The 22713-nt window shown below is 41.9% G+C and overlaps 2 protein-coding genes across 4 annotated transcripts in view; both read left to right on the top strand.

Annotated features, from left to right (window-relative positions):
• The window catches only part of Ubce2h (ubiquitin conjugating enzyme E2H), a 50066-nt gene extending 38619 nt beyond the window's left edge, over positions 1–11447 (top strand). The window contains exons 5-6 of the mRNA XM_078186076.1: positions 47–5789; positions 6212–11447. Of these exons, the coding sequence (XP_078042202.1) occupies positions 47–183 (137 nt within the window). The 3' untranslated portion in view covers positions 184–5789; positions 6212–11447. The remainder of the gene's footprint in view (positions 1–46; positions 5790–6211) is intronic.
• A 548-nt stretch (positions 11448–11995) lies between these two features.
• The window catches only part of LOC144472744 (inositol 1,4,5-trisphosphate receptor-like), a 46092-nt gene continuing 35374 nt past the window's right edge, over positions 11996–22713 (top strand). For 2 of the 3 annotated variants that reach the window (XM_078186075.1, XM_078186074.1), the window contains exon 1: positions 11997–12522. The gene's annotated coding sequence lies outside the window, so the exon portion shown is untranslated. Of the gene's footprint in view, positions 12523–22713 lie in introns of all 3 variants that reach the window. The other variant, XM_078186073.1, reaches the window with a different exon arrangement.

Below are 22713 nucleotides of genomic sequence, written 5' to 3'. Positions count from 1 at the left end.
GTGGATATTAGCCAGGGATGCAATTTCCTTCTTGATTTCTCGGCAGATTACGTGAGGAAATACGCGACGGAGCAAGCGCTCAGGGACCAGGAGAACGGCGGCACCGGAAACGGAATGTCGTCCGACAGCGAGTCTTCGATGAGCGACTTCAGCGAGGACGAGGCGCAGGACATGGAGTTGTAACCAAATATTTTACCATCCGTACCCATATCCTTAATCTCGATCCCCTGTAAACTCCGATCGCTCGACCTACCAAATAGATGCTTACATTTCGAACACCTCCGGACCTCACTATCGGTTTTAGCCACGTGGCACTCTCGTCACTATGTTTCATAGAAACATCGAACCACGTCCAGGGATGCTGTTAATTGTCGCGAGGTGTAAGGTGCAATACCGACCGCATACAAGGGAAACATTTACGATGAAAACACATGAAAGCAGAACAAAAAAAAAAGATAGAGAGAAAGAGAGAGATTAAAAATGGTTATATCGTGTAAATAAACGAGTAAGAGAATCGCTTTTGGAGTTCTCTTCGCGCGACGATGTCCTCGTCGTCGTTAAGCGTCGTGTCACGTTGACGAGACACGCCATCCTAATTACCGATCGGGACATCAGATTTTCCGGACCTCGTTTCGGTCCGATCGACGCCCAGTCGATTTTACTTCGAGCCCCCCCCCCCCCCGCCCACCTGCGTTCACGCTTCTGTTCCGGTCGGCCGGAAGAACGATTGTTCGGGATTTTTGTTTCTTGCTTTCCGCTTCCTTTCTTCGATTCTTTTCGCGCGTCGTTCTTCTCACCGGGCAACCGGGCATCGGAGAGTCAAGCGCGCGCGCGCGCGTCTCGACCGACGACGACGACGACGAACGGTAGCTACGCACAAGGCTATCGTACGGCTGTCGACGATTTTTCTTTCTCTATCGTCTCGCGCCTATGCGGGATCTATCGCAGCAGCCGAACACGAAATTCTATTTCGATTAGCCAGCTAATTTGTACTTCTTACGGGCGTTGCAATACCCGGGACCCACGCCGGCAGCTTTCCGTGCAGCCGTGGCCGTAATCTCGAGCCGCCATCGTTCGGCGTTCTGTTCCCCGTGTGTTTCGAAAAGATTCTGAACAGAGAGTAACGACTCTTTTGTAACTTTCATGGACGAGAGGACAGCTTTAGAACACGCATATACACGCAGGTCCGACGACGTGTCGTCGAGATCGCACAGTCGCCATAAAGGCTAGCAGCGTCGGTTATTCTGGGACATCCAAATGCCGTCTTTCGCTTGTTTTCGGGCATCGTTCATTCTATATTCATGAAATAAGACGCATTGATTCCGTTTTTATTAAAAAAATTAACCATAAAAGAATTTAATGTGCACCATTCGGCAAATATAAAGTTAATTATGCCCAAAGACGAACCGACTTTATATTTATCGAATAAGACGCTAAATTTTTGTATTGAAAACAAAACAAAAGAATAAGTAAATTGAATAGATTCCGTTGAATATAAGGGCTAAGTAGAGGTAGAAGCAAATTGAATATGCGGTATTCGATAAATATAAAGATAATTATGTCCGAGAACAAACGAGAGGCGCAGAAAGCAATTGGTCAGCTCAAAGTAACCGGTTTCACTACCTTATTGTTTTTCTTTTCTTTACGTGGCTTCACCCTCCCCCATCTCTCTTTGCAAGCGAATGGAACATGGGTACTAGGTCCGTCTTCCTTTGTTCAGTCATCACCATCCCCGAACGTTTCCCTCGTAGGGCGCAGCGACGGGAACAGGCGACAGTGTTCAAGACACTGGCGAACCCACGGTTCAAACGACGTTTAAGTAGCGACCGGACGTCGCAACTGCCGTTCAAATCCGCCCGGTCCACACGTTTCGACGGAAGAAACACGATCGAGAACTCGAGTCGGTCTCGAACTTCCTCCTCGACCTCGGCCACCTGTCTAGAGAACTTAAGAGCTTCCGCGGAGCTGCGGCAAGAAGACGGCGCTGTGTTCTCATCGGAGTCGCGCCAGTATACGGAGATGGATGTAGATTTAATTTGAATTAATCGGCCGATTTCGTTCGCACCGGAGAAGATAAAGCCGATTTCGACGGTGCCCCATTCGGTTGTCGAACCAAATTCCCGTACAGATTATTCATCGATTTGCGTTCGTCGCGGACATCTTTCAAAATTTCGCGTTGAGCGTAGCAATCATTGTACGATGATCCTTTCATTTCGGCTTTTGTTAAATTTTTCATTTTAGACTATCGATATACAGTGCTCCCTCGATTGCTTCCTTGCAGACTGTTTTTTATCGAATCGAAAAGTTTGATCTGCTTTTATCGCGTTCTTTATCGCTGTAGTTGAGAGAATGAAAATTTCCGGTTATTTATTTATGTTTAATAATTTGGCTGTGTTGGACGAGTAAACTCGTCGCGGAAAAGTGGCAATTGTTACGAGACGTCGGTATTTTAGTTCGCTGAAAGAAATTGCAAACAGTGCGGTCGATAAAATATGTACTTTTATATTAAAAATCCATGTAACTAAGGGGTGAATCGTAATGTATTAGAAATCAAATGAATTTTGCATATTTTAATTTGTAAATATCTGAAATATCAATTGCTGTAGCGTCGATAAGATAGGTGACAGTGTTTTTTATTGCAACGTGTTTCAGAAAATTAAATTTGATTAACACGTGAAGGATGCGGAAGAGTTACAAGGAGATTCGCTATAATTAATTTTATTCTCCTAATTTTTGTGATCCGTCGGTTCGGTCGAAAAGTTATGTCGGCACTTTCGGTAAAGAATAAGTGCAAATATTTCGAACAGGCGGTCGTATTACGAGAATTATTTTCAGTTTAGTGGTTTGGTAAATGTTTCGTTTCTTATCTCGAAATCAACGCAAATCATTAATCAAATTGAACCGACTGCGATCAGTTTTTATCAATCTGTAGATCGTTCTCGCAATTTATATTTTAAATAATCTCTATTATTTTACGGGCACGATTTTTCACAATCCAATAGATTAATTTGCCTTTGTTTTGATTGTTTAGGGATTGTATTGTAAAAAAAATTCCCTTAGTTTTTCTAAAGCCTACGTGTAATGTCGAATCATTTTTTAAACATCCAATCATTGGGAGACCGTAAATGTCACTCCGAGGAGGACGTGCATGGACCTCCCGTTGTTCCAGGGAGCACTGTATTTTGTCACGAAATCGATTAAGTTGTTGAATCTGTCACGACCGGAGAACATGCGGCGACGAATAAGACTCGGTCGAGGAAGAACGCGAAAGGAAAAGCATTGGATACAATCGGAGGGAAACGGGAAAAGTATGTCCAGGGACGATGATAGCAATTGCGACGACTCATTCACGAAAGAATAATAGTAGAAGGTATATAACGATGAGGAGGATGATGATAATGATGATTACGATGGTGACACGATGATGCGTGAGTTTAGACGAAAAAGCAAAACGAGACTTGTACAAAAATATCTTGGTGCACAATGATCATTTGTTTAGTTGTAACTTCGCTTGAAATTGATCTCTCTTGTACGTGCAAGCGTAGGCGCGCTTGGTATTTTTTAGTGCCTTCTCGGGCAGAAAATTGTGCCTTACTATTATGGGTCCCCGTGATAGGAGAACAAAAGAAAGGAGAAAAGTGAAGGAAATAATAAAATCGAAGAGTCTTTATTGGTAAAAAAACCTTGGGTGAAATTAACGAGCATCGATATTAAATGAACCGCTTCGGAAGAATACGATGGAGCGTGCGCTTTTTATTTTCTCGCGTCTAACTAATGTAAATTACCAGAGGCGGCTATAAGTTGGTCCGATAACGATTCGAGTTGGTTGGAGCACGCAACTTAAAAGGAAAAAGATAAAGAAAAAAAAAAACGAATATTTTCGTAACGAACACGTTCTGTAACATTGAAATTTCTCGTCTGTATTCCGCAGTAGGTTCACTCCTTAGTTTTTAACGAATGAATTTAATATTATCGTTCTATTATTATTCACATATGGGCGCGCCTATCGCAGCTGATTTCGCAGGACACGTTCGTTGCTTTTTTTTTGTACGCCGCTTGTTTCCGCGTATTCCCGTGGGAATTTCAGATGGTCCACTTTTTTTTCCCGGCAAGCGTCTATGTCGATATTTTATTTCGTAGGAATTAACCGTGCTCGGTGATCGCCCGTGTATTTTCCTTTTTATTTATTGAAACGTTCTTTTTCCACCGGTCCCGATTCATAATCGACGACTCTAATTGCGATAGCCGCGCCCCGAATTTTAATCGTTACATTATTTCCTTTCGTACAAGGAAGGCTAAACCAGATATTCCCGTAAATGGTAAATGTCGGCCGGACGTTTACGCTCGTTTACGAATTATTTAAGACGTATTTTCGTGGATACAATTTTTTTGGTATGAACTCGCAGCGGCTCCATCCGTTGATGAAGTGTATAGCAATGTATTATTGATTAGAGAAATGATTATTAAAATGGAGTGAAACCAACACCGGCGTTTTTTGTGGCTTATTAGCGCGCTTCACGACGTTTCTCGGTCATATGTGTAAAACAGCATGAGTTAGGTTATCCCACGAGCAACCTAATTTTCTCGGACGAGTACGTTACATTTTAGATACAAAACGTTCAAATGTTAAGGATATTACACGTTATCTTTAAGACTGTACTTTCACGTATTCTTAATTATTATGTATAAAGAGAGTAACGTCGGTTTCAATTATTCGTTGGAACACCATATCAGTTTCTAAATTGAAATTACTCCGTAACTAGTTAAAAAATTAGAAAAATTGTTTATCTATGTGTTCGCGTGTGCACACGAAAACGTAGAAAAATGTGTAAAATTTGTTTCGATACGCAGAGTCTTGTCGCTGAAATATTCGATTTTCAATACGATCTGTAATTTTGCGTTGAACGGTTCTATTCGTGCGTTTACGGCGAAAATCGGTAGACAAAATTTTGAAACTGTCGAAAGATTGAGGCAATTTAAGAATATCAATACATATTGCATTGTATTCGTTCAAACGATTGATGACCATTTTCCACGCCACTGTTTACTCGTGCCTGTTTGGATGCTCACAAAATTATTTTCGTATCGTCGAACATCGTGGAAAGTCTAGACTCTATTTTCATATAAGCAACGTCTAATCAAAGCTGGCTGTTATCGTCCCGATAATGTCTTTGCTGCAACGAGTCATTCGATGAAAAGGCAGTAGCTGACACGGGACAGTTCCCTCGACGCTCAACGAGACCGCGCGCCAAGGAAAATTTCGATTACTCGCGGGATGACTTAACGACGTTCTCACTTGGTCACAGTTTTTGTATTGTCCCGCCGTAGCGAAGCGAGTCTTCCCTCTCGACGCGAAAAGCAAAAGACCGCGAGCGCGAGCGCGCGCGCGCGTACCGGCCATCGTAACGCAGGAATTAAGAGACGATCGAGCCGCGGGACAACGCAGATTATTTTTGTTTCGGTAACGAACTCGATTCGCGAGTGCAGGAAGAAGAGCGACTCGTTTAGAAAGCCTATTTGTAATTCTTAGGTGTAATTCGTAGCAGTTTCTCTTAGTGTATTATCTGTGCTCTGTATCTCTCCGCGAAAACGTTCTCTTTACTTCGATGTGAACTGGTATAGTAGCTTTAATTACACTTCATTAGCACTCCAGGCAGACATTGACGCTTTTTTTGTTGTCCTCTACTTGGAACCAAACGAGAAAAGGAAAGTACCGGGGCTTAAACAGGAGGAAGAAAGGAATAATAGAATCGTTGCGTTTCTCCTTCCCGTAGATTACAGTGATCGAGGTAAAGTCGTATTCACAGATCTCACATTATTATTTTACTTTTATATACATGTAACATAGGTTTATCGATTAATTATATATGTTATTATCGATCGTATTCGCACAACTCTTTATTATGTACATGATTTTTACTAACCGATTGTTTAACCGACCGAAAAGAAAAAAAAAAGGATAATTTTAATAATCATTTTTTATTTTTTTGCAAATGTTGTTTGTCTCTCCTTGCGTTTCTCACTCGCATCGTATGTTATGTTGTTTTTTCTTCTCTTTCGTTTCAGTTGTCGATTACACGCTAGGAATCGTGACACAGACTCTCAAATGAGAACCACGAAGAACGCTCAACACCTCCCCCTCCCCCCCGCCCCGATTGTATTTCGATTGTATTGTGCAATTAATTCGCGACTTTTTTTTTTTCTTTCGCAGACAACGGGCGTTCATTGTATCACAGGGGCACGCTAAATCTCATTTACTCCGCACCGCGGAGAGCAAGGAAATCGTTGACGCGCGACTGCGGACGTTTCCAAATTTTCGCAAGCTCCGCTTAGGATCCATTTAAATTAGCCGTTCACGAAATGTGCCGATTTTTTCATTACATCACGAAGGTTTTCTTGTTTTAGTTGTCTGTTTGTTCGTGGACGGACGTCGTCCCGTAGAAAGATTATAAAAGAAGTCGTTATTCACGTTCGAGGCGTTGAAAACTGGCAAACGGTTCGACGACGGAGCATATCGGGGGTCGGCCAATCTCATTTTAGCCCGGATCGTAGGAAATAAAGCAAAGGTAACGTAAGTATACGATCGTGGGACAACTCCAAAAGCAATCAAGTGACGAGGATGCCATTCGTAGCGAAAGCGAGCGTTATTTTGGTAATTTTATGATCGGACAGAGCGGCCGACTTTTTGCATCGTTCGACGATGATTCGTCCGGCCGAGCTCGCGGAAACCTCATCGCGTGAGACCGTGAGTTTTCGTTCGAAGCTCGCCGACACGGGGGACCGTGATCTCGTTGTTCAATACATTAGCCACGCGAAATTCTGCCATTTTATCGGAGCGAGAATAGTCGCGTGTTCGAATCCGAGAGCGCGTCTGGTACGTTTCAACGATTCGGCTAAACGATGGACAAACAAATGTTTTTTTTCTGTCGGAGAGAAGAATTTCGGAAAATCTTAGTCGCGGCAATGACTATTCTTGCTTCGTCCTTGACGCACGTTACATTGCTTTCCGTACACTTCCCAGCGTCACACGCAGGAAGTTTCGATATTCCCTTCTTTTCTCTCGAGCGATTTATCTCCCACCTTCAGAGAACTTTCATCGAGACAAGGAAATAGCAATATTTTTGCTACTCGTTCATAATACTGTATCATCGATGTTATCTAATGTGTTAATGACGATGCCAACGTATGCACTCGTAATAATGGTTGATTAAAGGCTACACAAATCTTATCGTTATTGTCTGATCGGATCGATCGGGGCTACTTCTCTACGTGAAATATCCGACAACGATGCTGTTACGTTTACGGAGAATATATTTGATTCGGTTCTTGTATCGATAGAGCTTTTCGTTTTGTTCTCTTGTTCTTTTTCTTTTTTCTTTTTTTTTTTGTAAATGTAACGTTCTCCTAGGGGACTCGATCGTGTGTATTTTCAGAGTTAAGGGTAAGAAGGAAGAAACCGTGTACGAATTTCTGATGGCTGTCGAGATTGTTGTACCTAAAGTATAAAGTATAACTGTATTTAATCTAAACGTGAAATCGATATCTGTCGTCGCAATTTGTTAGTGTGAAGCAGCTGTCTTTTGAATGTCTCAAGATATTACGGGAACATCGTTCTTTATTTTTAATCGAATAGATAACGGGAGGACAGTTTCGTCTTAATGTTTAGATGATCAATTTACTATCGAACAGTTGTTCGTATATCTATTTGCTCTTTCGATAAAGAATTGATTCGATAGAGATTAATAAGTTCCTTTCTGTCAATTAATCGGCGTGTACACGTAGGAAAATGGTACACGATTACGTTTGAAAGAATATCACATGCTCAAGTTTCGTTTCCTTTGCGGTGAGCGGAAACCCAATTGGATGTATAGACGAGCCCAGAAATATATTCTCCAGTGCACGCACGAAATATTGGAAATACGCTGAGTCCGTTTTGAGATTTGTAAGCGTAATCGATATTGCACGCGCGCGCAGTCCTTGACACGGGGGACGCGTGCCAGCGGATGCCGAGGAACAGCGTCCTACGTGAATAGTATAACAGAAACATTAACCCTTTCACTGTGAAGGACACGCAAGCAAGTACTTATTTACGGACGATGGGAAACGGAGCGCCGGAAAGGATATTGTAGCGGATCTGTGAATTTCGCTACCGAAACAAGACTGCGCCAAAGTTTTCGAACCTTGTACAGCTCCGATCGAAAAATAATTCGAGTTTAAAATAACCGCAAACTCACCTTCGACGCGTTTCTCGTCTGATTCCGCGAGGTTAATTATTTTATATCTTAACAGAGAATAATCAATAATCGCAAACATTGGCAAACAAGGGCGAAATGTGTTCGCGAGGCAAATTGAGCGTCTGTAATAATTATATTCGTTATCGATTGAAATGTAAATGTGCAACTCTATATCGAGGCGAATGCGATTACACATGTAACTGTTCTGTGATTAATAATTGATAAATTAGTCATGTCCGATGATTGCGTTCGCTTCGATTCTCTCGATTAATCGTGATTATTGATCTCTCGATATTCGTAGCCAATTATTTATAAAATACATTAACGCGCGTCGGTATAACTCTTTTGTATTATTCTCGATTATAATTGGACTGCGTATTTTATGCGACCGAAGTAACTGCGACAAGTACGAAATTGCTATGACATTAGAAGAATCGAAGAACGCCGTTCGTCTGTGTAGCTTATTGAAATGACTAAAAATAGAGGAACGACATTTTTATCAGACTCGAGTTTTGTTACAATTATCCTGGATAATTTTTACTTTGCAATGAAAACCCGCAGTCTAATTATAACGGTGTATAAGTCCTCTGTGCAATGTACTCGAAGAAACGACGAGTTGTTGGATCGTTTTTATTATTCTATCAATGCAAACAGTCTCGTTTCGTTCTATAGACGATCGCGACGACAGGGTCGCGCGCTTAAACGTTCTTACGGAACAGTGAAAGGGTTAACGCACACGTGCGATGACCGATCAAGAGTAAGAAAGATGCACAATAGCGAACTTGATGGAACAGAGTAAGAGAGGAGATACGATATTTTCTGTTAGACGTTTCTAATTGGCGAGCGAATCAGCTGTTACACGGAGGATAACCTGACGCGTCGATCGACTGGTCACGATCGATCGCTCAGAAAGATCCCGGTCGTCGTCTCGATCGCGAGGAGAACGTGATCCTAAAGCATATATAGGCGTGCATCGAGTAGAAGAAGTGTTCTCGGTACATTAAATAGCGCGTAAACGTTAGTCTAACAATTAAGACACTGAAACATCCGAGTGAAACAAGAAGAAACAAACAGAGAAACGATCGTCATTAACTCTGCAGTAAGCCAGCCTACAAGCGTCACTTCAATCCGTGATTATATTCCGGAACAAAAAGACAAATTCTTACGCAAATGTGTTCAGTTCAGTTGTCGCCCGAGAACGATCGGGCGGGGCGCAATCAGAATAATGGATCGACACGATGCAGCCTATTCGGAGTCTGTTGGATCGATGAAAGATCGTAGATCGCGCGAGTACTGCAGGGTTTACGAGGAATCGAGGTTCTCGTTGAAACGTCAAAGTTAAGCTTTATACGAGGTAAACGATGTAGACGGAGAGAAAGCGAGAAGGAGACAGAGAAAGAGAGAGAGAGAGCGAGAGAGGGAGAGAGAGAGAGAGAGAAGGAGAAGGCGGCAAGAATAACGTAGCGAAGAAGCATACGGAGCACTTGTTCAGAGTTTCGAGCGACGGGGTGATCAAGTAGTTAAACGATGTTTTCGGGAACCGCGTGTCTGCGTTTCGCGCGCACGATCGCGAGATCGAATTATTGGTGTCCGTAGAGGTATATATATTTTCTTACTGTATAACGGTAATTAGCTCCGCTGCTTTGACACGTTAAGGCCTTAGTACATTGCAATCAGTTACGTTGCACCGCTGTGTAAACGAGAGTGAACGATTCGTTGCACACAGGCGAAAAATCATGAACACGTTCGCAGCTGTTTTGACAATTTTACGTGACCGTTCGTTAGTCCACAAGTACATTAGAAAACGGTCCACCGAAATATCTACTTTCGACAAATATTTTCCATTCGAAATCACGTCAATTCGAAGTCGATCGATCGTTATCTTCATTATGGATTATCGATGTTTGCAGATTGCAAATGTACATTTGGCAAAAATTATCCGTCATGGAGACAATAAATATATTTTTCGTATCGTGGCTTTCATAGTTCGATCAAGCAGCGCGCATCATTTATCTTGTATATTAGTTTCAATTTTAATAGCAATTGGTAACGACGCTATCAAAATTGAAACGAAATGTGAGATTCACTTCTGAAGAATTCCAAGGCAGATATTTCGGTGGTTACCTCAACGTGGACCATCCTGTATAGAAAAATTCATTTCAATTTCGACTTAGGCATCTTGAAATTAAACCGCATGTTTTTCGATAAAAATATTTCAATGATCTCGCTTCGTGTCCTTATTGAGAAACTTCTGTCGCAACCGAACCGTTGCAAGCACGTAAGATTTAATTACCGCGACATTGTGGCACTGTAACGGGAGAACCGCTGTTAATGGGACACGATTCTCGATCGGAGATGCTTCGAAAGACTGTATTTTCTGAATTGTTCTTCGTTCAATTATGTCTGTTTGTTGCAGTGGACTTCGAACGATATTATCATGGTTGTGTTCGAATCGTTTCTCGACGCGACTTCTTGAAAATTCGCCTGGGTGCGTTGGCTCGATACGACAACGAATCACGGGAAACAAAACCAAGAAAACAGAAAAAAAAATAAGTGAAAACGATTCGAATTGTTCCGCATGCGGACGATCCGACACGATAATTGACACGTGTACGTGTTTCTCGTACAAATTCTAATTGAAACTGATCGATGGGGCTAGAGCCTTAAGCTAGTTGTAAAATTTCCTTAGGTACCTATTGTTTCAACGTATGGATTGTCTATTGTATGTCCGGGTGCTCGCGTCATTTTTCGAAACGAACGGAGAAACGAAATCCGTATACAATCTTTCGTAAACTCTGGGACAAAAATAGACGGGCGACGAGCGTGTGTCTCCGCATTTCATTTCCTTCGGAAACAAGGGAAGCAAAACAAAGAGAACAAAAAAGAGGGGAGAAAAGGGACGACGGAAGAAAATGCGAAATAGGTACGCGCAGAAGCGCCAACGAGGCACGCTTCTGTTAAACAATGTTTCATGGATTTGTTAAGGATCGTAAAATGTTTTTTTAGCTAGTAGAGTGACGGTAATTAAGAACTCGCTAATTCCACGTTCTCATGGCTCATGGCGACACAATAAGAAATAACAATGAATACTACACTATTACAAATATTTATTATAAATAAGATATAACAAATATAAAGGATAAATATATTATATTGAATTAATAATGATTGAACGAGATGAAATTTTTTGGTACAATAAAACGAAAAGATCAACGTCGTTGGCAATTATTTCGCCCCGAGATCTCGCAATCCCGGAATTTCCTTCTCGTCCAGTCAATCGGGGTGTTTCTGTATGGACGACGTGTGGTCGCAAATAAATTGTTCGACGCTTTTACATTGTATTATCCCAGCAACGAGAACACATTGATTCGCCGCACGTATTCAAACGTGCCGCCCCGACGGCGCACCATCTGTATCGATCGTTCGAAACGCTCGCTTACCCAGAGATTACTACATTACCGACGCCTAGTCACGCTGCGAAAAAAATCATACGAATTCAAAATTTCCGTTCCAACGATATTCCAAAAGATCTCTATGTTCGCGAGAAACAAGAGTTTTTGCGATCTTTGTTTCAAACACGACGGTAAAACAAAATAATTTCCATGAATTATTTTACCTCGGAAAACGAATGCATGATTTATTCTCGTGCATTTAATATTTCTAGGATATCGCAATGCGCTAGATAGAAAGTTTGTGGAAGCGGAAGCTGATAGATAGGGAAAGATGCGACTCGATTGATCATGCCCGGCCATATGCGAAGCGGTGCGGGCGCGAGTCGTGTCGTGTCCAGTGCCTCCAGTCGTACCAGGACCACCGACCGGTGTGAACGTTCTTCCTCGCGCGTCGTCCCGCCGCAGTCGTGTCTACGTACGCGCGTATCGGTGATATACACTGTGGCCGTCACCGCGAAAATTCCAGCGGTCCAGTGCATTTTTAGCCGATCCCAAAGGCCGTCGGATCGAACGCGAAAGACGTACGAGGAGATCTCTCGTGTGTTCTGGCGGAGATCGGTGGTGGTAAACGTGTGACACGTACTTGCTTGCCGCGAAGAGTCAACGAGAGACAGACGATCGACGAGCGTTCGCCGCGTTTTCACGTAACGAGCGCCGTACGGACAAACATCATCGACCTATTGAAATCATTTTTCGGCGCGCCGTGCTCTCCGGCATTCTTGACCCGGCCCGATTACCGCCTCGGGAACAGTTTTCCATCGGCGGCGACGACGACGACGACGACGACGCGGAGAGAAGTGCACCGAAAACATCCGATCGGCACGGGCGGCGAGGAAGTGAGTAAACACGTTTTTTCGTTTCCTCTTTTTCGCTCGACGAATGCTGATAGTGCAAAGTACGTTTCCTCTGGTTTCCCCCCCGCGAACTCCTCTCCAGTGTTCCCCGAATGCTTAGTCAAGTTTCCTCCCGACTTATTCGGTTCCGGTCGTTCACTGTTGCTTGCACGGTCGATCGCTTTCTAGGAATATCGATAGGTTAGATTTCGTGCGGGAGGAACGCGGCTGCCGATCCTCGTGTCACAGGGACCCGATCGATTTTAGAGATTCGTCGACCAGCTCGGCAGAACCGTTTTTCTCTCATCATTTGTTCACCCGTCATTCTCTCGCGAAACACGCGATTCAATTGTGTCCAATGTACGAGCCATCTACGTATTTATATTGTGTGTCAGCTGATTGGTATTGCCAACTGCTTGGACGTTGCTCGTCGTCAAATTCGTTTCGCGTTCGAAACGCTCGAGACGGAGCATGAAACGACGTTATCGATTGCGAGTGAATCGGTTGGCAGAAATCGCTGAGATCCAAGCGACGGATCGGCGTAGAAGGATCTCGCCTAAGCTCCATAATGAATTATTTCTATGTTGTATTTATCCTCCCTCCAGTACTCTTCGCCGTGTTTGTGTACCATGCGAACGGGTACAAACGGGAAACCGATAGAAATAGAGCTCGCTAAATAAATATCGCGCCGATGCATGCGAAATATCGCCATTTTAATCCTCGATCTAACTTCCAGGCTGCGCGCGACCCTTTGCCAAAACTTCTGCGTGGACAGTTTGTTGACAGTTGACATTTTATTTCGTTCGATTGTACAACGGAATTGGAAATTAATAGAAGCTAGATTTTCAATTATGTTGATTGTCTTTGGAACAAGTCAGTTCCTCCGTTGTTGTTCGTATTTTTATTGGGCGAGATCTAGGCGTTGTCATGCAACGACATTGGTTTCCATCTATCCGCTAATCGAACCGGGTTTTCCGCCAATTTAAAGCGTACACTTACGATTGATTTGAGTTATTTTTAACTTGTTCATCGTATCCTGTTCTAAAACGGCTTATTGCTTCAAATAGGTAATATCATTGCATACGATGCATTAACGCCTTAGCGCACTGTATAGTTTGTTGTATTTATGAATATTTAAGACGCAACCTCTCTAGTTATTCTGGTATTTATGGAATTGCACGAACCAAAAGAGACAGCATAAACGTTATGTCTTTGAGACCCCAGACGAAGGGAAAAGCTCGAAGAATATTGATAGGGTGCAGAAGAAGCACCAGGAATGTTCATATATCTATGCAGACCGTAGACAAACAATCTTTTATACAATATTTAATATCTAAATATGCGTCTTGATAATTTTACCAATATTTTATAACATAGCATATTCTCAGTGTAACGCTATTTTTTCTAATCGAAATAAACGTATTAAATACGTTTATTTGACCTATACATAATTTTATAAATTTAGCAAATAATATAGAAACATTTTCATTCAGAACTTTTGTTGTCCTTTGTTTCTTTAATTATACAGAGTAGCATGTTTCTCCAAATGTAAATAATAATAATAATTACTTGTGGAGGAGGATATTGAAATTATACTTCGACAAGTCTCTCTCCAGAGAAAATATTACAAAAATGGCAAAACCGACGATTTAACTTGTTTCGGTCTGATTTGTGCAGCGGCCGGGTGCAATATCCGTGAAAACCGAAATTATTTTGTTCGTCTGGCTCCGGCTACCATGCGCGTTGTAAACTAATCAAACAAAGTGTAACTACCGTTATCGCGCGGCACAATTCGAACATCAAAGAAAGTGATACACGCGACAGTTCCACATGTATATTTTCAGGTAAGACCGAGTATGTATTGCTATAATTGTCGGGTCGTCCTTAGCCGGTTGACACAAAACGATGATAACAGTTTACGTACAGCATGCACCGTATTTGCATGACGCTTATCGCTCGGAACGTACCAACACACAGTCACACACACACACCCACGCACACACGTGAAACTCCTCTCGTCTAGCATACGCATTTACACCGTCGACCATAAGTATCTGGATACATAGAAAATGTCTATGAATGGCAAGATAATCTAGTCCACAATTTGCAAAGAAACATTTATTCTTTTGCATTTTTTACGAATCTCTCAAATCAACGGGATTGCATAGTATACTTTGCTAAATACAGTGTTGATCACTAAGTACACCTTTTAAAATCGAACGTTTCTTTCTTCAAATTCTAACAAGTAATTTCAATTTTGATGAGACGTTAGAAAGATTAGTTTATTAAACAAATAGGAAAAAGGTTTTTCAGAAGTTACAATTCGTCCGTGTGATGATTTTATTATATCATATATGATTATACTATTATATTATATATTAATATTAATAAATATTAAAACCGAATTCACCGAAAGTCGGTTTCGAGTTTGATTCGGTACTTATACCGCGTACATTCAGCACACTTGTTAGAATCGATACATACCACGGTTAAGTAGAAACAATTTTGTGTTCCCATTCTGATTCTAAAGCATTATCATACTTGAGGTTCTTCAACTTCCGGTTATAGCACCGATTATATGTACATATACTACACCGGATGTACGCTAACTGTGAAGACTGAATTCCTTTTTTTATCAGCTAACAATTTAGTAATCTATCAGCTGATTCAATAATATTTTTCGCGGATGGTACGAGCAGAAAAAAATATTTTCGATTTAATTCAGACAATTTTGATTTCGCACACAAACAAAACTAAGCACGTAACCGCGTACTTTCGAACAGCGACGTACAAGGTATTTTGTATGCCTCCGTTTCGTTCATTTTGTTTCTCGCGGGAAATTTTTTTTTCATCGAGTCGCAGAAGCACAAACGAGCAGAACACCAATGCTTGTTACCGCTGCGGTGCAAGCTTGTTGCTGGCAGGTATTTATTTCATGTGCGAAACGCATCGCGTTACACGAATCGACAGCTGGTACGTCGCGTCGGCGCAAACACGCTCGCCGGAGGTTAACGACACAGCGTGCGGACGTTCAATTGCTTCCGTCTTTTCGTCAAGTTCGATCTGATAAACCTGATATTGGTAGCGGGCGCTGTCAATGGGGGATCAAGTTCAATACGTCCTCTCTCGAGTACCGATCAATCCGATATCCACCTCGAGCGTCGACAGAAATAATTTATTTCTTCCTTTGATGTTAACTCCGAGTTTCGCCGCGTGTCTCAGATGAATGAAAGACACAATTGATTTTTTTGTCACCGCGTTCTCCGCGAATGATATTCGTCTTCGACTCTGTTTAGTCGAGACGTTGCATCTAGTTGAGAGTCTGACAAAAACGTGATCTAGAGGATATTTTTTTCAACAATTTAATATACATACGTACGATTATATACGTATCGTAGAATTTTGTGACGATGATTGTAGATTAGTTGTGGAAGATGTAATTCTCGCTTCACGATTGATGCTCTAAACAGTACATCGTAGTCGCCGTTCTATGAAGTGGAAGTTTTGAGATAAACCCAGTGATATATGACTCAAGGTCGTCCAAGGTCAGCTGTGTATGCTAGAATAATCTTGGTATTCTGTCGAACGATTCTTTCCATCTATTTCCTCCTCTATCTTGACTTTTGGTAAAAATTGTTTACTAGGGACATTTTTTAGGGTATCATCTTAAAAATCAAAGGATTGAAACCGATTATTACCATTTTTCTATTTGCTGAAGATTGAAAGTTACGTATTATTAGAATACAAAAATCGTTTCGTTTATTTGTTGAGAAGAGAACAAAAATTTTCGTTCAATTCTAAAGTTTGCAAGTCAATTGACACAGGACACGCTATCAATTTTATGCCACGTACGAAAGCCACGAGCACTGTCTTTCGAATCACGTATGTGCATTCGTGAGTACATTACCTCGGTAGATCGAGTGCGTTGCGCGGGATATGTAAATGTGTAGAGCAGTATGAAACGAAAGATTGCATCAAGGTTAATCGAAATTATATATGCGTTTCTCATTGAACACCCTGTCATTCTCACGCGTACAGTGATTAATGATAACATTCAAGCAGCTCTGCTAAATCTTTGCAAAATGTGCAAACTGTTGGATTTTTAAATACAAAATTAATTAATCCATAAAATGCATTGTTACAAATTTTCTTACGAGCTCGTATAAAAAATTCGAAGAACGTTCTCTTTTAGTTCTTCTTGACATTTCGAATAATTATAATTTCTGCGAATTAAATTTTTTTTCTGTAGTATTTAAATAACGAAATGTTAACAACGCGACGATAGAACGTTTCAAATAGTGTTCAACGTTTAATCATCGTCAATAGATTTGATCCTAGAAAAGCAGTTACGGAAACGGGTGTAGACATTTGCATGCAGTACTGTAAAAGGAAGCACACCGTTGACATAATAGTGCGTTCAAATAACAAATGCCCATGCGACAGAATTCACATAACGGGTGTTCGTGTAACGAAAGATTCTCGCGAATTCTATACAGTTCGCAATAAACTTGCGCGCGCGCTTCGCCGTACACAATAGACGCAAAAAGAACGCGTCGTTGACGAAGAAAAAGGCCACTTGGGAAAACGAAACTACAAGAGGACACTGGTAACTCGAGCAGCCGGTCGAACACGAGAACCGGCTGTCGCATGCGAGCCGCGATTTCGCAATTTATGAAAATTATACGGTTCCCGGCGTGAAACCGAATATACGTAGCCTATTATCATTGCGCAGCCGTTAATTTGAAGCGCGTGCCACCGGCTGAGCTGCTTCGAAAGGGACGAGATTTAGGCTTCAAAATATATTTAGGCCGCCTGTCGACGCCGGGATTAACCGAACAGCGTACACGATGATGAATTGCTGAAACAAAGCACTCGAAATAACACAGAAGTCGAATGGAAAAGCAATTGGAAAAGAGAAATGGTTGCGCCAAATTTTATTGGCTTGCACGAGTCTTACGATGTTGTTCGACTGATCGAGTATCGTTGGTTCGTTCGTGCAAAATTTGAAGTTTGACAACTGGAGCATCAGGTTTGGTAAAAGTTTCCTCCTTTGCATTGGGAATCCTTTGCTGGATGTAAATATAGATCTCGAGGAGAAACAGAAAAGAAAAATCCAGCGAGCCGGTCGCGAAGGAAAAACCGTCGCGCAGATGTCTCTTTTACCCTACGACTCAGTTCTCTCGCGCATCGAACAATAATCGGCCAATTGGCCGTCAATACGATCTAATGAAATCGTATCGATACGTCGACGTGCTTCGTTAAAATCCTAAGCCCGAGCTGCCTCCAGCGTTATTAATTTTCCTCGATGTCATTACCTGTTACCGCGATAATCAGGCACAACTTATCAAACGTTTGCAACGAAAATGAGCAACTGAAATATCAGACAATGAGAATATCACAATAATTTATCATTAATTATTATAGAAAGCACGAAAATGTTATTTGACTAATCTTTGTTGCAACTGATGGAGATAAGTTTGATTTTTCACAAAGATCCACGTTCTAGCGATAAAGAAAAAATTATGATAATTATTTCCTTCGAACGAAGCTAACGTCTTTATTGATATTTAAATATAAAAACCAGTGAAGGCACAAGGCGATTATGAAATCATTTCTTTTTAAGAAATTTCCGAGGACAAAGGGGGGCGGTCGGTCGTCAGCTATGAAAAGAACCGTACGGTAATGGGTTAATTGTAATAGCAAATTCATCTGATCAAGTTCCAATTTAAAATACGACCCAGAACAGAATTTCATCGGACAATTTTTTTAATTAATGCCGTCACTGGCAGACCTTTAATTGACGCGCGTCTCCGTCGATTCAATTCGTAGGTCGCCTACAAAACGTGATGTAAATGCGACATCGTACGGGTGTCTGGAAAAAGAAGAAATGCGAAAACAAAACTGCGGCACCCTTCATGAATATTGCATGACCCGTCCCGGCTCATCTGTGCCGTTTTAAGGTCTATCATTCCATTCCATTAACTAAATATCAACGGTCCGGACTGCGCCAGTTTGATTCTGCGCCGATGGGATTCGGAAAACGAAACCGTCGCAATAAATCCGTCGTGTCCGATTAAGGCCATCTATTACTGCTGCATCGGCTGCTGCCAGTTTATTAACGTGTCTTCGTCATGTCTCCGGCTGATGAAATGCAGTCTCTCCTTCGTTTTCAGCTCGATACGTCCTACATAACCGTAATGTTCGCGTTAGAATTCAAATTCGCGTTTACCTTTTACCCGAGTTTCCACTGCTATCGGAGCACCAGGTCTGAATCCTACTTCGGTATTATCCATCTCATTGTCTTCGACCTGTTCTTCGACATGGTCTTTATATTATCTCTCCTTTTTAATTTATCAAGATAATCTTGTTCTCGCTTTACTTACCTTCCTTTTCATTATTTTAATAAAAGATTCCGCTTCATAATGGCGAATTTTCTAACGGTTTTATTTGGCTCGACTTCATTCGGTTAAAACGCGCGATTCTGTTATGAATGAAAAAATGTGGAAAAATTTGTGCAAATGCACTCGCACCTACTCCGTTTTGCAAAAGAAAAGGAAATTGATACATAAAATCGATCCGCACAGTTCCAGCTTTTGCAAAGGCATAAACCAAGTCTGTTGATGTTTAATCGATTATTTGTCTACATTCTATTTATAAGAAATGAGCATAGTTCGAAAATATGAGCTATATTTGCTATAGTTTCCTATTTACTCGAGAAACAATAATTCTCGGGCACGAGTCGCGATCGTTTTACTTTTATTGCCCCATTTAACAATCTACGAAGATATTCGTCAACCGATAACCGAAGCTCGAAATTATTGGCGCGCGTGGTGGCCGTGTCTCTGTAAACTAAAAGAGTTTTGTGTTTGTCGAAGGCCGACAGATTAAATTTAACACTAGAAGATTCGGGAGAAAAATAAATTGAAATCCGAATTCGCTGTACGGCGAAGCAAAGTCGCCTACGTGAACAATAATACCTGGACTCTACGAATGTTTACGAAAATCTCGTTTTTATGTACATGCTCGTAGGGGCAGTGAAGTTTCGAAGAAAAAAACACTTCCACAGCGTCGTTTAACGAGAAGCAAGAATTACTTCGAAGTATATGCGACTTTATAAATTATCGCTCTGAGAAAACTGCCAGAGGAAGTTTCAAAACGTGACGATCTGATTATCGTAAAGCCTTTGTACTGTGATATCTTTTACAGATACCTTTGTTGGCACTTGTTTGTGACTAATAAATTCTTCCGCAACCCAGATAATATATATTTATCGTTTGATAATATATACATACTCATTACTTGTAGTATTCGTAATGCAAGGATAGACTTTTAGAAAAATAATTTGGAATTTGTGAACCAATTTGAATAGATACAATCTACGTATATTCATATAAATGCAGGTCAGATGTCCTCGCGTCGCGACGCGAGGTATACTAACGTAAAAGCGACGAAAAAGTGAAGTTCACGGAACGCATTAATAGCCATTGCTCTCTGTCAATTAATGTGCGCGTCGGGATGAAAATAAGACCAGATGGCTGAGTCACGGCGCCGTTTCCGCGAATTTTTCTATGAATGAATACCAGGAATAGAGTGTTGCGTTCGTGAATGTGGCAACAACACGGTCGTCCACGTAGAAGGAAATTGGACGCCGGTACAATGACTTTAAAGGCGAAAGCGGCGTTCTTGTTTGAAGCTTGCCCGAGACAAGTGCAATTAGAGCTGTCCTAACTTTGAGTAATCTGATAACTGGAATTTCGAACGTTAGAAGCCGACGTAGAATTCGTCCGCCCAGAGAAGCCGATCCAATCCGAGAAATTGAGACAGTGAGAGACAACCAAGGAGGCGCGATTATCGATTCGATATAAAATTGATCGAGGAAGGGCCGACAATCCTTGATCAGCGGCTCGCTGCAAGGGAGAAGCGATTCTTTAAATAAACTGACCTTCAACCTTAAGCTTATCGGTAAACAACGGCATTGAGGTGGGTTCGGTTTTACCGGGGAAATCGATGACAGTGTCTGAGAGCGTGGCAAACAAGTAGAAAAAAATATCTGTTTGGTTTACATGGGGACGTAATATGGGGTGGTCCCTCTGTGTAAAGAGATCTGCATACTTAAGGCTGTGGAAACACGCGGCGAATAGCTTCTTTCAAACTTTTCCACGCTTCCTTATCCGGCTTTTGCGCTCCGGTGACAGGTTAAGAAATCCAGTAGACATAGCGTAAATAGTTCATCAACGACGGTTCTGCAAACGTTTCGCCGCGAAAGGGCTAACATCGTGGTCACAGTAGCATGTAACAAATGGAAGTCTATTATAGAACAGTTTCACAGGCAATTCATAATTCATATTTTTATTTATTTATTTATTTAACAGTTTGTTAACTTATTTATAAAACGACCGGCAAATAAAATTATATTACAAAAATATAGATTCATTTCCACTAAACTAGTTGAAACCATCGAGTTTAGTATTTGCCTCAATCGTCTTGCAATCGGTACAGACAATTTGTATTTTGCACGAAAATCCGCGGCCTACCAATCACGTTAGCAATATATTTGCCAGGAGGAATTTCGACAAACTAAATACCGAAGCTTATAATCTATGAAAAATATTACAGCGAAATAGGATTATATTTCCTATTTGACCATGTTCTTACATTTAAATTGGATCTAACTTACCGATACATTGAACACATACACCCCGTTAGCAGCGTATCGTAGGATCAAGGGACTTCGCTCTTCAGTGTCATAAACGATCGATGGCTCCTACCGGCGTCGATGGCAAAACGATTCAGTGATCGATCGAAGCGGCGCGGCGTCGCAACGAGCGACACTCTTTGCCAGGGAAACGCATTCGAAGCGAATCGATCTCGAATTACCTCGATATCATCTAGGTAATCAATCACGAACTGTTTTCGCGTGGATCGCCGGCTCTGATCCCTCTTATAACGAATCATGGCTTTGCTGGGAGAGCTTAAAATTAAGCTGCTTACGGGCACCAATGAAACCTTACGCGTTCACTTTCCGCAGGGGCCGGTTATTTAATAGAAACGCGAGTCCGACTGTTATTTATCGTTCCGCGGGGCGCGCGCGCTCGCGCTCGCGCTCGACACCGTTTCGTAGTCACGACGGACGTGTTAATCGAAAACAATGATCCTCGTTTATCCGGCCGGTCTCTATTAGCGGCGAACTTCGCGGGCCAATTTGCGGCCTGTGTTGTCGTCCAATTAAATCTAGCTCATTCCGTGCTCGATCTTAACGAGCCGCCCGGCTCGCCGCAACTCGCCCGAGTAACGATCCGATTGGAAATATCACGCGAACGTTCTTCTTCTCGCGTCCGAACTCGAAGCGCCGCGCGGCTCGCTGTGTCGGACACGTGTATACACAAGATTGCCCATTGTTCGCCGTTGTTGAAGGCGCAGAGTGAAACGAATGGCCGCTAAATCGTTAGAAACGGTTCTACTTAGCCTGCAACGAATTTGTAACACCTCGGTTCTTGCCCAGGCATTTACGGTTCGCTCCGATTGCTCGCAGAGATCGATTTGCCGCGGTTGTTTGGGAAAGCTTGCGATCGCGAAGTCGGAAGCCAGCAATTGTCAGTCGATACTTGCGGCTATTATTGGTGGCCCTTCGCGACCAATAATGGTCATTGGAGAGACCAGCGTTTAATACGATCAGTAGCTATATCACAGTAATTATCGTGGTCACGAGGGATCCATAATATCAACTGGCATTAAATGCATTGATCAGTTGTGGTTATTACTGATCGGTGGTCGCCGATGGTACATACTTCTCTTAACGTGTTTAGGACGGTGGCTCGTATTTGCTCCCGACGGAAATTAAAGTTACAACCACATTGTTTAAACGCTCTCTAGATTGCAAATGGTGTATTTTTGTATTGTTCACCGAAATAATTCGAGAAAGCATTCGGTCCATACGTCAGCAAGCAGCATCTATTTTGTATAAAACTTCACAGTCAGTGCGACTAAGTAAACTTCAAAATCGGTCCTTTAAAAGTAGCGAATAAAACTCGAGGTTCGTAGTTTATATCGAAGCGTATCGGAAAAGATTGAGAAGAATTGTAAAGAAGAAATATTCGTCGTTCGGTGAGCCTCCAGTTCGAATTCCTTTATGAAACATGGAAGATGCTTTGCATTGTGTCGCGCATACGTCCGAAAGACCGACGAGAATCGTAA

The sequence above is a fragment of the Augochlora pura genome, chromosome 7, assembly GCF_028453695.1.
Source record: "Augochlora pura isolate Apur16 chromosome 7, APUR_v2.2.1, whole genome shotgun sequence".
NCBI classification, from domain to species: Eukaryota; Metazoa; Arthropoda; class Insecta; order Hymenoptera; family Halictidae; genus Augochlora; species Augochlora pura.
Note: the sequence above shows the minus strand (reverse complement) of the source record. Positions and strands in the feature narration are given on the sequence as shown.